General features: G+C 40.6%; 1 protein-coding gene across 2 annotated transcripts in view; it reads left to right on the top strand.

Annotated features, from left to right (window-relative positions):
• The window catches only part of UBR1 (ubiquitin protein ligase E3 component n-recognin 1), a 125890-nt gene that overhangs the window by 78314 nt on the left and 32082 nt on the right, over positions 1-15494 (top strand). Inside the window, exons 27-32 of one of the 2 annotated variants that reach the window (XM_075927249.2) lie at positions 676-785; positions 3694-3783; positions 8242-8334; positions 8602-8786; positions 10245-10450; positions 12155-12248. In XM_075927249.2, coding sequence (XP_075783364.2) covers positions 676-785; positions 3694-3783; positions 8242-8334; positions 8602-8786; positions 10245-10450; positions 12155-12248 — 778 coding nt within the window. The remainder of the gene's footprint in view (positions 1-675; positions 786-3693; positions 3784-8241; positions 8335-8601; positions 8787-10244; positions 10451-12154; positions 12249-15494) is intronic. The other variant, XM_006135407.5, reaches the window with a different exon arrangement.

Raw genomic sequence — 15494 nt, 5'->3', positions numbered from 1 at the left:
TGTGTGAAACTGATGGTTCTTTCCTAAGTGGAGCACTTTGCATTTGTCTTTATTAAACTTCATCCTGTTTACCTCAGACCATTTCTCCAATTTGTCCAGATCATTTTGAATTATGACCCTGTCCTCCAGAGCAGTCGCAATCCCTCCCAGCTTGGTATCATCTGCAAACTTAAGAAGCGTACTTTCTATGCCAATATCTAAATCGTTGATGAAGATATTGAACAGAGCCGGTCCCAAAACTGACCCCTGTGGAACCCCACTTGTTATACCTTTCCAGCAGGATTGTGAACCATTAATAACTACTCTCTGAGTATGGTTATCCAGCCAGTTATGCACCCACCTTATAGTAGCCCCATCTAAGTTGTATTTGCCTTGTTTATTGATAAGAATATCATATGAGACTGTATCAAACGCCTTACTTAAAGTCTAGGTATACCACATCCACCGCTTCTCCCTTATCCTCAAGACTCGTTATCCTATCAAAGAAAGCTATCAGATTGGTTTGACGTGATTTGTTCTTTACAAATCCATGTTGGCTGTTCCCTATCACCTTGCCACCTATACAGTAATGTGTTATTGCCAGTATCTTAGATCATGCTTATAGCAGCAAAAATGTGAAGATGTTTGCCAGTATTTCTGAAAACTTGCACATTCACACATCCTCTCTTTGTGAAGGAATGGGAAGCTCAGCCTTGAATGCTCTGAACATAGTAATGCTTCTGGAAAAACTAAAATCAGTTCCTCAGTTAGAAGCACAGAAAGACATGATCAACTGGATACTGCAGGTAAAGACAGAAGCCAAGTGTGATTTGGCTTTAATAATTCAGAATTTTAAAAGAAAAAATAAATTTGACTGCTTTAGTTAATGCAATAGACATTGCTTGTACCCATGTGATCTCTTTAGTATCTTACTCTGTCAAAAAGCTTTTTTTCTTTTCTTTTTTCCCCAGTTGCTGAGATGGGATTTTTTTTTCTTGTGGATACCATGTGTTAATATAGAATCAAATGCATGAAATGGCTACTCCTTATAGAATTTTAAATAAAAATTTTAGCTATATAATATTAATCAGTGGCTTTTTTGCAAATTTTCCAATTGCCTTAAATAAGTATATTTCTATAACTTGATTATTCAATAATAGAGAAAGAAAAAGTGATTTAGGTGACATCTATCTGTATTAGTAAAAATGGAAAGTTTTTAAGGGCTGTTATGTAAAATCTTCTTTTTGTTTTGTTTTGAGAGGGTTAAACATTTTGTAAAATAAGTCTTCAAATTAAATGGCTAAATTTGAAAAATTACATTATAAAAAGCACCAAATTATAAAACTATGTATAAATTAAATTTTAAGTATCTCAGGGGGTAGCCATGTTACTCTGTAACTTTAAAAACAATGATTAGTTCTACGGTAACACACATGCATATATAGGATCATGAGCTTTTGTGGATAAAATGCACAAAAATGCAGTATTCTGTTATTTCCATGCCATTCATCTGATGAAATGGGTATTACCCGCAAAAGTTCATGATCCTATATATAGGTTGAACCTCTCTAGTCTGGCACCCTCGTGACCTGACTGATTCTGAATGAGAGAATTTTCTGGACCACCGGACGTCAGTATTGTCTAGCAGCATTACCAATATTTCCACTGCTTACTGAGCTGTTAGAAGACATTTAGGGATAAATTAGAACTAAATAACAGCACAGACCACTGAGAGCTAGGACTGGTGGCTGTAAACAGACTTTTTATAGGACTGAGGTAAACTGGCCAAACCCATGAAAGTGAACATCCTGCTAACAAATCATGTCATACCATGGATGTTTCTGGACCAGAGAGTTCTCGACTAGAGAGGTTCAACCTGTATATTGTTAGTCTCTATGGTGCCACAAGACTACTCATTGTTTTACATTTAAATATTTAAATTAGAAATTTTCAAGTTTTCTGATAAGAAAATTGCTGGAACAAAAAATCCAAACTTAAAGGCACAACCTTAACGTTCACAATTCTTGTAGTTTAAGTGGGATGTTGGATTAATATATTGAGGCTTTTTTCATTTCATTTTCTATATTAAAGAGGAAAATCCGAAGCTGCAATTCAGAGGCAATTTCCAACTGTTGTTGTTGTAGGAGTAGTAGTATTGTCTAATTCACCTTCTATCAGATGTTAATCTCTGAAATTCAGACCAAAACTAATGACTAATGTGTCCAAGATAGGAGTATATGTAATTGAAGATGTGATGGGCCCAAACAAAAACTTGCTATAAACATTCATTTAATATACCATTACCCTAATCCCGGGGGGGTGGGAAGGGGACTCTGGGGGTGGGGGAAAGTGCATGAAGTCTCCTCCCACCCTGCCTCCACCCTGCAAGGAGTGCGCATGCTCCTGGCAGGGCGGGAGGAGACTTCACACACTCCTTCCCTCTCCCTCCCCCCCCCAGCCCTGATTGGCCTGAGGGGGGGGGGGATGCAAAGTCTCCTCCTGCCCTGCAAGGGGTGCGGCACTTCTAATCACCGCATGTTCATTGCAGAATGGGGGCAGGGTGGGAAAATACTTTGCCCCCAAGTCCTGACTGGCTTGGGAGAGCATGCAGAGGGGAGCGCTTGAAGTCTCCTCCTATCCCGCAAGAGGCTCAGCACTTAAAGTCAACTGCCAGCTAAGCAGGGCATGTGCTCCCCCTCCCCAGGCCCTGGTTGGCCTGGGGGCAGCAGGGTGGAGCATGCAAAGTCTCTTCCCACCACCATGGGCATGGGTACCTTGAGAGAACCCCACCAGCTTTTCAAAACACCTTCTCTCGGGGCGGAGGGGGGGTGAAACAACAAAGGCTTTGCATGCACTCCTACCCCGAGACCAGTCGGGGTCTGTGGGTAGGAAAGCACGGAAGTGTCCTGGCCCCGCTCCTTTAGGAGGGTTGGGACCACTCCTGAAATTTTTGAAGTGGTCTCCGGTCAAAAATTATTGCCCGCCCCTGGCCTAACCTAACATTCCTCAAAAAGGAAGCATCTGGTATTCTTTTTATGAAACTGAGTAGCAAAAAGAAATATGCTTAACTTTTAAAAGGGAAAACTGGTTTAATATTAAGATGTGTTGAGAACCTTTATCAAAAGATCCTTTAGTTAGGGTTTCAGAAATACAGTGTTGTTTAAAATTGAGGCTAATTTTCCAAGACTGAACAACTGAAATTACTATGCAAGATGAGGATTAGGGAGGATTTTGGCTTTGGGAATTTGTCATAGATTAGAGAGCTTTCACCTTTGGGTTTGCTGGTTTAAATAACGCACTGGCCAGTAGTGTCTGAATATTATTACCGTGTGATGTCCTTTTAAAAGCCTATTTAAGATGAGTTGGCATTGGTGATCATTTCCTAGTGAATAGAGATTGACAGAACATCATGCTAATTCCTACTAATTATCATCTTTGTTAGTAGTTTTAGTCATGGCTAAGGACTGAATAGACATGAGGAACTGAACTCACACATAGGTGTGCTCTTTCCAATTGGAGGCACATTGGTGTTGTGGGAAAACTTGCATGGGTTTAGTAGAGGCTTTCCATACCTTTGGCTATCAAAGTATGTTTTTACCAACATGTAAGTCTCAAAAAGTGTTTAACCTTTTAATAACACTTAGGTTCAGATATTTGATGCTCACAATCCAGTCACATTTTATATTCTCTTAACACCTATGTCTCTATTCCCAGATGTTTGACACAGTGAAACGATTGAGAGAAAAATCAAGTTTGGCAACAGCAGCAACTACATCGGGATCAGAAACTACAAAAGGTGATGAGGTAATAACAAACACGGAAGGAACTGAAGAAATGTTCCACAGGAAGACATTTGTATTTACCTTTTTAAGGACCTATTTTCAAACACAAGTGCCTAAACTCAGTTACCCAAATCCATATTTGAACATCTACATACCAGTTTTAGGCATGAAATGATGATATAGTGTCTTAAGCTGGCATTCTGGAATATATTAACAGGAGTATTGTCAGTAAACTATGGGAGATAATTGTCCTACTTTACTCAGCACTGTGGAGGCTCGACTAGAGCATTGTGCCCGGTTTTAGGTGCCACACTTTAAGAAAAATGTGGACAAATTGGAGAATTCCAGGAAGAGTAACAAAAATGATGAAGGGTTTAGAAAACCTGACCTATGATGAATGGTTAAAAAAGGGTTATATTTAGTCTGGAGAAAATAAAATTGATGGGGGAATCTGATTAATCTTCAAATACATTCTAAATAGGACAGTGATAGTTGTTCGCCATGTCCACTGAAGATGAGACAAAATAGCAGTTGCGCCCCTGGAAGACCATGAGCAGTTTTCAGGGAGCCACAAGACCAGTATTAGACTTACCACGGCCCAGAGCAGAAAACTGAAGCCCCACTGCATGGGGATGAAGCCATGAGATGTGCCACTTATGGCTGAAGAAGAAGCCTGAGAAATTTAGCTTTGTTGTTCCCCATGTGATATTGGGGAACAACAAAGCTAAATTTGTTACCCCCTAATCCTGGCCCTGGCTTGTATGTGCAGAAAGCCAGCTGTTGTGCCACAGGTGGACCATGGAGTTTGTATGGCGTGCGAGGGAACGGGGCTCAGAAAGGAAAAAGGTTGAGAACCACTGATCAATAGCAAGGAAGATTTAGATTAGATATTAAGAAGTACTGAAAGAAGTTGTAGAATCTCTATCTTTGGAGGTTTTTAAGAACTGATTAGACAAATGCCTGCCAGGAACAGCATAGGTGTATATTCGATCCTTCCTCAGCACAGTGGGCCAGACTAGATGATTTCTTGAGGTCCCCTCCAGTTCTATGATTCTGTGGCTAAATACTTAAATCCAAAGTTAGATGAGCAATTTTGAAAAATACATCCTTATTATGCCCTTGTTTCTCCCTGATAATGATAGCTACATGGTTGCCGGAGAGAATTTGTATACAACTGAAAAAGAACGGAAGAAATCTTTCCTCTTCCCAGTAACTCTTCTGTATGCCATTTAGTTGGAATTTCATAAATAGTTAATATGTGCTTCTCAGGTCATATGTGGAGGTATTCATGGTGCATAGCCTAGGACCGTGGTCACCAACAGATTGATCGCGAGGCCTCGACCAGTCAATCGCGAGGCGTCCTGTCCGCCCCGCCCCCATTTCCCTCCCACCCCCGAGAAGCCCCACTACCTACCTCCAGTGAAAATGGAGGTAGTGTTGGCTTCTCGGGGATGGACAGAAGTACCGCAGCTTAGTGCCACTTCCGGCAATTCTGGAAGTAGCGCTAGCTGCTCTGCCGGGTGTACTGCGGGAGGGAGCATTGGCTCCCTGCACTGCACGGGAGGGGTGAGTCAGCTTTGGGGGAGGCGCGCGCGCGCGGGGCTTCCCTGCGCCGGGGGGCGGGGAGTGGCCCCCAGGTCAGGCGCACGTGGGGTTTTCCTGCACTGGGGGGTAGGTCCCTGTGGGGGGGGGCTTCACTTCATGGGATCGGCCCTGGGGCAGGCACGCGCTGGTTTCCCTCTGGTGGCAGGGGAATCCTGGGAGGAGGCAAATACAGGGGACTCTGCCTCCATTTGCACCCCACTCCCCAGCCACAGAACGCTGTCCCCACTCTCCTGTCCCCAGCTACAGAACTCTGTCCCCACTCCCCTCCCATCTCTTCCCCACTCCCCGAACGCTGTCCCCACTCCCCTGTACCCAGCCACAGAATTCGGTTCCCACTCCCCTGTCCCCAGCCACAGAATTCTGTTTCCAATCCCCTGTTCCCAGCTACAGAATTCTGTCCCTATTCCTGTCCCCACTGGCACCCTGTCCCCACCTGCAGAACCCTGCCCTCTGCCCTCCCAGCACCCTGTTCCCTCTCCCCTGCCCCCACCCGCAGAACTCTGTCCCCACAAAATGTATAATTATAAATGCTTCATTTTAGATTTAAATAGCATAAATAAAAAACAGACCATTTATTTCATAACTATAAACACGTGATTTTAATTTTATACATCGCATAATTTAAAAATAAACTGTTTATCAGGGTGTGTAAGTAAGGGCTGGGGATAGCAAATGATGGACAGGAGGAGAATAGAGAGGGTGGGGCTTCAAGGAAGGGGCGGGGTGGTAGATCTTCGCCTGTTCGGAGATTTAAAAAGTGATCTTGGGTGTAAAAAGGTTGGAGACCTCTGGTCTAGGGGCAAATAGTTTATGCAGTTTTGTTTTAGCTATTCTGGTCTCAGGATATTAGAAAGACTAAGTGGGTAAGGTCATATCTTGTATTTGGCCAACTTTTGTTGATGGTAGAGAGCTTTCAAGCTTATACATGACTTTCCTTCAGGTCTGGAAATTGTATTCAGTGGCACAGTTTAATACATGGTGGAACAGATTGCTTATCATAGTAGTGAACACATGTTTCAAGGGACCACTCAGGATGAACTCCCTTCCATAATAGGGGAAAAGAGGAGCAGAGAAAGCAACTGCAGTTTGTTAGTGGATTACAGATTGTGGTAATAAACTATAACTCCTGTGTGTCTCTCCAGTCCATGTTTTTTATTGTGTAGCAAGGTTATGAATTTAAGTTCCCAGGCTAGTCTATTGAAATTATTGTGCAGGTTTTCTTTGAGGATAAGGACTGATATCTAAGAGTGATCACTTTGAGAAGACAAAAACCCTGACATCATTTGTTTGTGAGTTCATTCAAGATCATAGTGCTTGTCTCATTTTAGCCACATGGTTTTTATTTGGGCGTTTAGTGCAAAGGATGAGGTATGCCACATGTTGTGATAAGCGTATGTAGGATTCTCTGATCTTGAAAGGTGTATTGTGGGAGATGTGTCTTCAGGTTTTGCATCTGTTCTGGCAGAGTGCCACTTTAAGTTGATGTTTCATGGTCTGTGAGGAGTTTGCTTCTAATGATGAAGTTGGGGTGGGGGAGGTTGTTTGAAGGCCAGAAGAGGGGGTTCAGGAAAGATTTCTTTCAGTATGGGGTTCCTATTGAGTTTGGGTTGTAGTTGGAACCCATATGGGTTCCAGTGTGGGGTGGCAAATGATAACTGGGTTGTGCAGTTGGAGGGAGTTTTATTTCTTTACTGAATCAAGTTCTTTTGGTATATTTAGAGGCCCCCATTCCATGATGTAGTCTGCTCCTTTGATGGATTGCCCTTCTTTGGTGAAAGTGTATATCCTGGACTTTCTCTTGGAACTGTATTCTATGTTATCTGAGTGCCTGTCTATAGATAACTGATTTCTTGGTGTACTTGGGGTGATTAGTAGATCTATGAAAGTTGGTGTCATGATATAAGGGTTTCTTGTATACATATTTGTCTGTGGGGTTCTCTTGCTGAAGCTGATTGAGATGTCCACAAAGTTGATGTTCATGTGAAAGTATTCCAGAGAGAGTTTAATAGATGACTGGTGGTAGTTGAAATTATAGGAGAAATTTGTGAGGGGGCTGAAGTCATCTGTCCAGAAGATGAAAATATCAGTGTATCTCAAGTATATTATCAGTTTCATGGTGCATTGATACAAACTTTTTTCTTCAAGATAGCCCAGGGAAATGTTTGCATATTGGAGAGCCTTCCTAGTATTTATGGCTGTTTGTTGTTGAATGTGAAACAGTTATGGATAAGGATGAAAAGTTTAAGTCCAGCATATGGATTGTCATTTTTTGTTGTCTGTGATTTAGTCTTTGACTGCCCTTTTCCAGAATACCTCAAAGGGGTAGCCATGATGTCTGTTAGTCTGGAATTATAAAAACAAGCAGTCCTGTGGTACCTTAGAGACTAACACATCTATTAGGTTATGAGCTTTCATAGGTAAAACCTACTTCATCAGATGAGTTTGAGTAGAAATTACAGAATTTGGGGTGTGTATATAATAGCAAAAGAAGTTACCTGTCATTTTTAGTAACCGTGTTAATTAATCTAATTAAGTCAGGGTGGAAGTGTCTCTCATAGTGTTGGATGTGGAGATGGGATTATCAAAGATGGGGAAACTTCCTTTGTAGTGCATTAACCAGTTAAGATCTTTATTCAAGCCTAAATTGATAGTATAGAACTTGTAAATGAACTCCAGTTCACCTGTGTCCATCTGTGATCAGGTGGGACAAAGAGATGGCCCCTGCTGTCCAGAAGGGCTGGGAGTGGGGAGAAAAGGCCCCTGCCAGCCTGGGAGGTTGGGGCGGTAGAAAAGGCCACTTCGGTTGGTGGGGGGGAGGGGGAAAGAGAGCCTCACTGGACAGGATCTCCCTACTCTCATTCTCACATGCCCCCAGCCTCCTACTCTGTCTCCACCCCCCAAATCTCCAAGGCCCAGTCCTGACTCCTGCACCCCTCACACCACCTGCCATGAAGGACCCAGTCTTCTAGTAAGTAAATAAAGTATTTTGCAGGTTATGTGTTTCATGTATTTTAATTAAAAATTCTGTATTTTTGAATTCATAAACATGCTCTATTGATGACTTGAAGCCTAATTGGCTTTTAAAGATTTGTTTTGGTTTTTGTTTTGTTTTACTATCATGGGATGATTCATTGGGGGTTTTGATGGGAACGATTAGAATATCTTTTTTTTAAATGCTTCTTGGTATCTTTTAGTTATTCTTAGTCTATGATTTTTAATACTGTTTCTTAATAAGACTCAGAGCACTCAAGACAAAGAGAAGGCTGAACGGAAGAGGAAAGCAGAAGCTGCAAGGCTGCATCGCCAGAAGATAATGGCCCAGATGTCTGCTTTACAAAGGAATTTCATTGAGACTCATAAACTCCTGTATGAAAACACACAAGAGACACAGGGAAGGGAGGAAGTTATGGAGGAAGAGAGGTGAGATGAGACAGCTGTCCAGAGTTCTAATGGAAAAATTAATTTCCTAAAAAGTGGTTATAACCAGGTCTTGACAAACCACGCCGAAATCTACTCGCCAGCCCCACACTGTGCGTGTGCCAGACCTGCATTGCACATGTGCGTGCCGCTGGTGAACGGGGCGACTGAGTGAAATCTGCTCGCCACTGATTTGTCGAGCCCTGGTTATAACTAATCAATTTTAATAGTACACTTGTGCATCAACCTAATCAATAACCCTGTTCCTCTTACTACTGATATTTTTCAATGTCCTATCTTTGGAGCATCGGCTATTGGCTATATTAGTTTTTTAACTTGATGATCTAATGATCCAACCTAGTATGGCAAATCCTGCTTTCACTGTATAGGACAGGAATCTAATCTTTTTTTCTAAATTTTATAGTACTTACAATGAAAATTTCATACCTATCCATCTTTTTTAGTGTATGTGTTTTCTTGGACATCTGGCTACATTATAGCCCATTTGCTAAATTTTAGTCATGTGAAGTGTGAGGGGGTTTTGTTCATTTGTTTTTGTTTTAAAGCTAGTCCAGTGGAAAAAAATATGTTCCAAATCAGGGGATTGAAATTCAGACTCAATCACAATAAGAAGCATCGCTTGTCATTCATGAGTGACTGCATCTAGTTGATGCTAGAAGTAGAATTGTCAGACTTGAGTTCAAGAGCAATGGTCACAGTGCATGTGCAAGAGACGAAGTGCTCCAAGTCTGTACTATAAAATTTGTCATGGTTTTGATGAGGGTTGATTTATATAGGATATATCTGTGCTGGTGAAAGTTTCTGCAGTTTAACAGGCAAACCTAATCTAGTTTATTTTGCTTGGGGGAAAAGGAGCCTGGAATAAATTATGCAGGTATAAATACAGTTTTGCTAGTATAAGCTGTGTCCAGACCAGGAACATTTGTTGGTATAATATACCAGTATAACTATATTGACAAAGCAATCTTACTGTAGATCCAGCTTAATGTATGATTTTGATAAAAGGAAGAGAAAAAATAACCTGGATGAAGGATTTAAAAAAAAAAAGTACAGTAATTTCGACCTGCTTTATCATTTAAAATTTCAAGTTCAGTAAGTCATCTTCAAACATATAAATGAAAAGGAACACCCTCTTAATTCTTTCTCATTGCATCTTGCCTGAGAAATGAAAGGACATTTGAGAAATCATGAAACAATAAATGGAATGATGGAATTTATTTCAATATGTTGTATTAGATAGCTACCACATTATGTCTTAAAGATGGTTGAATATCAGGGTGACTGAAGTGATCCTGGTACTTTTTGTAAGGGTTTCTGCAGTAAAGTTACTGTTAAATGTAAGCACTAAATTATAGGTTTACATGCCTTCAAGAGGATGTTTATTTCATTACAGGAAGTCTGCTAATTGTTTGTTGAGCATTGTTTTTTATGTTCTTACAGCACGCCTTTGGCCATTGATTCTTCCAGAATTGCCTTGGGACCCAAGCGAGGTCCATCTATTACTGAAAAGGAAGTGTTGACCTGTATTCTATGTCAGGAGGAGCAAGAAGTGAGGCTGGAGGGTGCTGCGATGGTACTATCAGCTTGTGTCCAAAAATCCACTGCCTTAACACAACACAGGGGGAAAACTCTTGAACTCTCAGGTGGTAGGTATATCTCTTCAGCTAAGAATATCACTTGTTGCTGTTCTCTTCTTAGAATTCACTTCAGTTATATTTAATTAACATTTTCAGACAATTAGATTACTGAGTGGTTCTCTTTAATGAAAAGTTAGTTAAGAATTTTAGCCGTGTGTTAGATGGGCTTAAAATTCTTGCCATGAAACTAGACATATGGTGTGGAGGAGAATTTACTGCCATTTTCCCTTGTAAAACAAAGATGAATGCCTCCTAGTTTGGGTAAATAAAACAGTTCACATTAATCTTGCAAAATAACTTGCCGAAGCAGTTGAGTTTTGTTCTGTACACCAAAGAACATGTATCTGAAGATACAGAATGAATGGCTATTTCTCATTATTGCATATTGATCCAACTGTAGAAATTTATTTTTAATTAGTTGTGTATATTTTGTCATAAACCCTAACCAGACACCTGTCTAAATCCTGCTTATTAAAGTGTATTACTGTAAAAAGGGCAAGAACTTCTCAAACACTGGAGTGTATAGAAAGATGAACTAATAACATATTTTTTTTGTTTTTTTCTTTATTGTTTGTATAAGCTAATGCCTGAGCCCTAGACAAGAACCCCATTTTTCCAGGCACTGTACAAACACATCTCGATACCAAAAATGTTGGTTAAATCTCAGTATAAAGAAACTATTGTATCCAATGACTCTCATCTCTACTAAGTTTTCTCAGATCCTTCCTTTAACAGAATGCCAGATTATCTAAGTAGCTAAGGAAAGAAGAAAATAAGCCAGAGACAATGCAGGGTTGAGCCAAATGGTGTTCCATAATCAGCATGCCAATTAACTACAAATCTTCCACTGGTGCAACTGGTGGGGCATCACCTGCATTAGAAAGGATGTAAATAAGCATTTGAAGAAGCAAAAATAGCCACTGATCTTCCATAACTGTGATGTGTTACTCATTACCACTCCCTTTTGCCCTGCGCCTCCGTGAGAGTTAGCCATCAACAAGGAACTGAGGGAGCAGCGGGGCCCTCTATACTAGAGCTATGAGGGTATGATTTCAGGGAGCACCAGAGCTGATGTGACAGATACCACTGTGGGGAAATACTTTCTAGTGGCAGTACTCTGAGCAAGCACGCGCTTACGTTGGAATGGACCTGAGCAACACATCTCAAAGAACAACAGTTATGGAAGGGTAGTAATCATTTTTTCACATCAGCTTGGCAATATCTATTGCGGAAGTATAGGTGATCATTTGGGGACTCTTCTGTTGCTGACCCCACTCAGCAAATCACCTCCATCACCAAATACTGGAGAAAAGACAATAAAGCTAAAATCCCAGGCAGATAGAGTGATTGAACACACTGATGCCTTTTTACCAAAAGATAATTTAACAAAGAAGGACATTCATTAATGACTGGCCACTGATTTCAGATGTCTTATTTTATTTTATTTTATTTTATTTTATTTTATTTTATTTTATTTTATTTTATTTTATTTGTGGTAATTTCACATTGAGAGAGCACTGGATAGAACAAGAAGTGGAACTGTAGCAGCATAGTTATGCTTGTTCTTGCCTGGCAGAGTATTGTTGTGAAGAAGCTTTCTACTTGAATGTGCTTACTATGGAAAAATGAAAGGTTAGTGGGGGAGTTGTCTATATTGACCCAAAGGTACACTAGTATTATTTTAATCTTTTTGCTTCTCATCTGTCTTTCTAGACACGTTAGATCCTCTTTTCATGGACCCAGATATGTCATGTGGAGCCCACACAGGAAGCTGTGGTCATGTAATGCATGCAGCCTGCTGGCAGAAGTAAGAGGATATCTTTGCAATTCTCTTTCATATTTTTGTCTCAAGTTGATTTATAAATGATGTAAAAGTATACCGGCACAGCAATACAAAATATTGAAGCTCAAATAAGAAGTCAGCCTGTCCAAATACTCAACCTCAGCAAATCAAAGAAATCTGGTACAAGAGCAGTCTCAAAGACCAACAGGAGAGGACACTAATATAAGGACACAAGTCCCCATTGTCCTAAAGAATGGTCTAAGCAGGTAAAACTATCAAGAGCAAGAAGCTAGCCCTCAAAGATGACATTAGCAAGAAGCCAACCCTCATAGATGAGACTTGCATCATGCCCATAAGGCATCTAACAAGGGACTCTGATAAATCTCTAGGAGATTTACTCAGTGAATACCTTTGACCGCATATCTTTATCACTACATCAGGCCAGATTACACTTATGGACCAAAGCAGGCATGCCCCAGCAAATCATAACTGTCATGAAAGGACACAGCAATTGTCTCTATACGTAAATACTTAAGGATTTGGCTACAAAGGGCTTATTTTAACCAGTGTTTTAATATCATAATAAGTAACATGTTGGTTAGAAAGAGGGACAAATAAATATTGCCAAAAAGCCTTAGATTGATAAAAGCTGTGAAAAGTAAAGTTTAGAAATTTCATCACCATGAAGTATCAGAAGATATAAAGAGCAGGATTGCTCTAGTATAAGTTATTTTAATATCACATGATACAGATGCTATTTTGTAGACTTTTTATATTTTGTGTGTCATTTGGCCATAAATAGCCTCGTTATGCTTTCCATGCTTATCTATTTTTAATATATGTTTATGGTAAATATCAGTGTAAAACAAACACCAGGAAATGGTACAGAAAAATGTTCCTTAAGTATTATACATGGATAACTTCTGCTCTTGGCAGATCCTATCCACATACAGCTAAATAGAACAACACTGAAACCCAGTTTCCATGCTCTTATTAAATTACCATACTCTGTGGGTAGATAATGGGTAGAAATGGGCAGCAGAGCAGACTCTTCTCTTGAACCAGATTTTGCAGCAGGTTTGAGTATAATCATTTGCTTATTACATAACTGATACAATAATATATTAGTTTGCTCAAAAGGATACCTGTCACATTTTAAAAGAATATATAGAGATACTCTTGGAGGAATTCTGCACCACTGCATAATGCAGAATTTTGAAGAAATTAATGTTATGCATGTAGAATTTCCTTTCTCCTACAGAAATGCACTGAAGTGGTGCTGGCCGCCACTGGACTTGGCAAAGCCAAGCTTACACACACATAGAAGACACTGCTGGGGGAAGGAGAGGGAGCTAGAGGCTTTCTGGCAGCTGCAGTTCCAAGAATGATGAAGGGCAGGGTGGTGCTCAGGAAACTCTGCAAGCCTGGGACTGAGCATCAGGCTTTTCCTCCCTCTGAATCCTTGGGTTCTTGGGAAGAGAGAGAGGGGAAGAGAGAGAGGGTGTGGGTATCTCGGCTTGGGGAGAGTATCACTGGGCTCTGGGGAGGATTGTGTTCAGGTTCATTGGCTGGATGGAGGAATGCAGGTGGTCTCCATGATGGGAAGGCTTGTGGTTGCCTGGCTAGGCTTTGGGCAAAGGGGGGTGGGAAGGGGACAGATAAATATGAAGTGGGTTTAAGTCTGAGGGATAGCCATGTTAATCTGTAACTTCAAAAAACAAAAAGTTGTCCTGTAGCACCTTGGAGCTCATGATACTATATATATTTTTTTGTTAGTCTGTAAGGGTACGTCTAGACTACAGGCTTCTGTCGACAGAAGTTTTGTCGACAGATACTGTCGACAAAACTTCTGTCGACAAAGCGCGTCCAGACTACATTGAGTTCTGTTGACTAAGCAAGCTGCTTTTGTCGACATGGTAGTCTGGACGCAAAGGACAGTTTCCATTCAATAACACCTTCTGTCGACAGAAACTCTGTCGACAGAAGGTGTTATTCCTCGTAAAATGAGGTTTACATACGTCGACAAAACTGCTGAGTTCTGTCGACGTTATGTTGACAGAACTCAGCGGTAGTGTGGACGCAGGTATAGTTTTGTCGACAAAAGTCCACTTTTGTCGACAAAACTCTGTAGTCTAGACACACCCACAGATACTACAAAGTAGATTGTCATAGGCAGAGGCAAATGGTAAGAGTGGACCCAGGGGTCCACGGGCCACATGCCCCTTCCCCCACCAGTGAAAGGGCCAGGACAACCCCCTCTACTTGACCTCTTCCCCATCCCCGCTCTGCCTATTCTTGTTCCTGCTCCACCCCCACCCCACCTCTTCCCTGCACCACTAGTGCCCCCTCCAGCTGCTAGCTGTCCCCGCCCGCCCACACTATTTGGGGGCCTGTGGTTCCCTCCTCTCCCCCATCCCCTACCCATACACATCACCCTTGATTATAGGGATTTCTTTTAAGTCTCTACTCTCAGGATAAAATGCGTGTGTCTGTATTGTTATAGACTTGCTTACTGACAAATATTTTGAAATGGACTAAGTCTGTTTCTCAACCTTTTTTTAATAAAAGTACCCTCTTTTTAATTAAAAAAAAAGTACCCCAAGTACCTACAGTTTTCAGACACACAATTTTTTTCTACCATTGTAACACTTTTGTTTAAGCAACTTAATTGTAGCCAGGTGGGCGTTGAAATTTTTGAGTGTAAAAAGAACAAAAATAAAGCACTGTAAAACTTAAAACAAATTCCGTTTTTTCCAGATTTCAGTTGTGTTGACATACCCCTCCCCCCCCGACTTTTCAAATACCCCTAAGGGTACTCGTTCCAGTGGTTGAGAAACACTCATCTAAGTAACTGGGACTGCTGTGATTATGTAATGTTATGACAAAATTTGCAGAATTTTTAAATATGGTGTGCAGAATATTTAATTTTGTTTTGGTGCAGAATGCCTTCAGAAGTAATAAATAGAAGACAATTAAAGTACTGTGAAATACACTTTGTCAAATAGTCTGTTTGGAATGTATGAAAAACCTATGGACTTTCCATTTTACACTTACTGCCTATTATGCTTTAAAATTTGGAAAAATAAAATGTGTGTTGATTCTTTGTAGAGAGTAGTTTCATAAACATTTTGTATGTTGAGACCATGTTTTTCACACATCTTTGTCATCTTTCCTTTATAACTCTTATCTTCTAATTAAATAATTAGATTTTATTAGTTTACATTTAGACCTAAAGTTAGACAGACCTATCCATATGTAAGCTGCTGTATA

Source organism: Pelodiscus sinensis, chromosome 5, assembly GCF_052426305.1.
Source record: "Pelodiscus sinensis isolate ZL-2025 chromosome 5, ASM5242630v1, whole genome shotgun sequence".
Classification (NCBI taxonomy): Eukaryota; Metazoa; Chordata; order Testudines; family Trionychidae; genus Pelodiscus; species Pelodiscus sinensis.
This window is presented reverse-complemented; position numbering and strand designations above follow the sequence as displayed.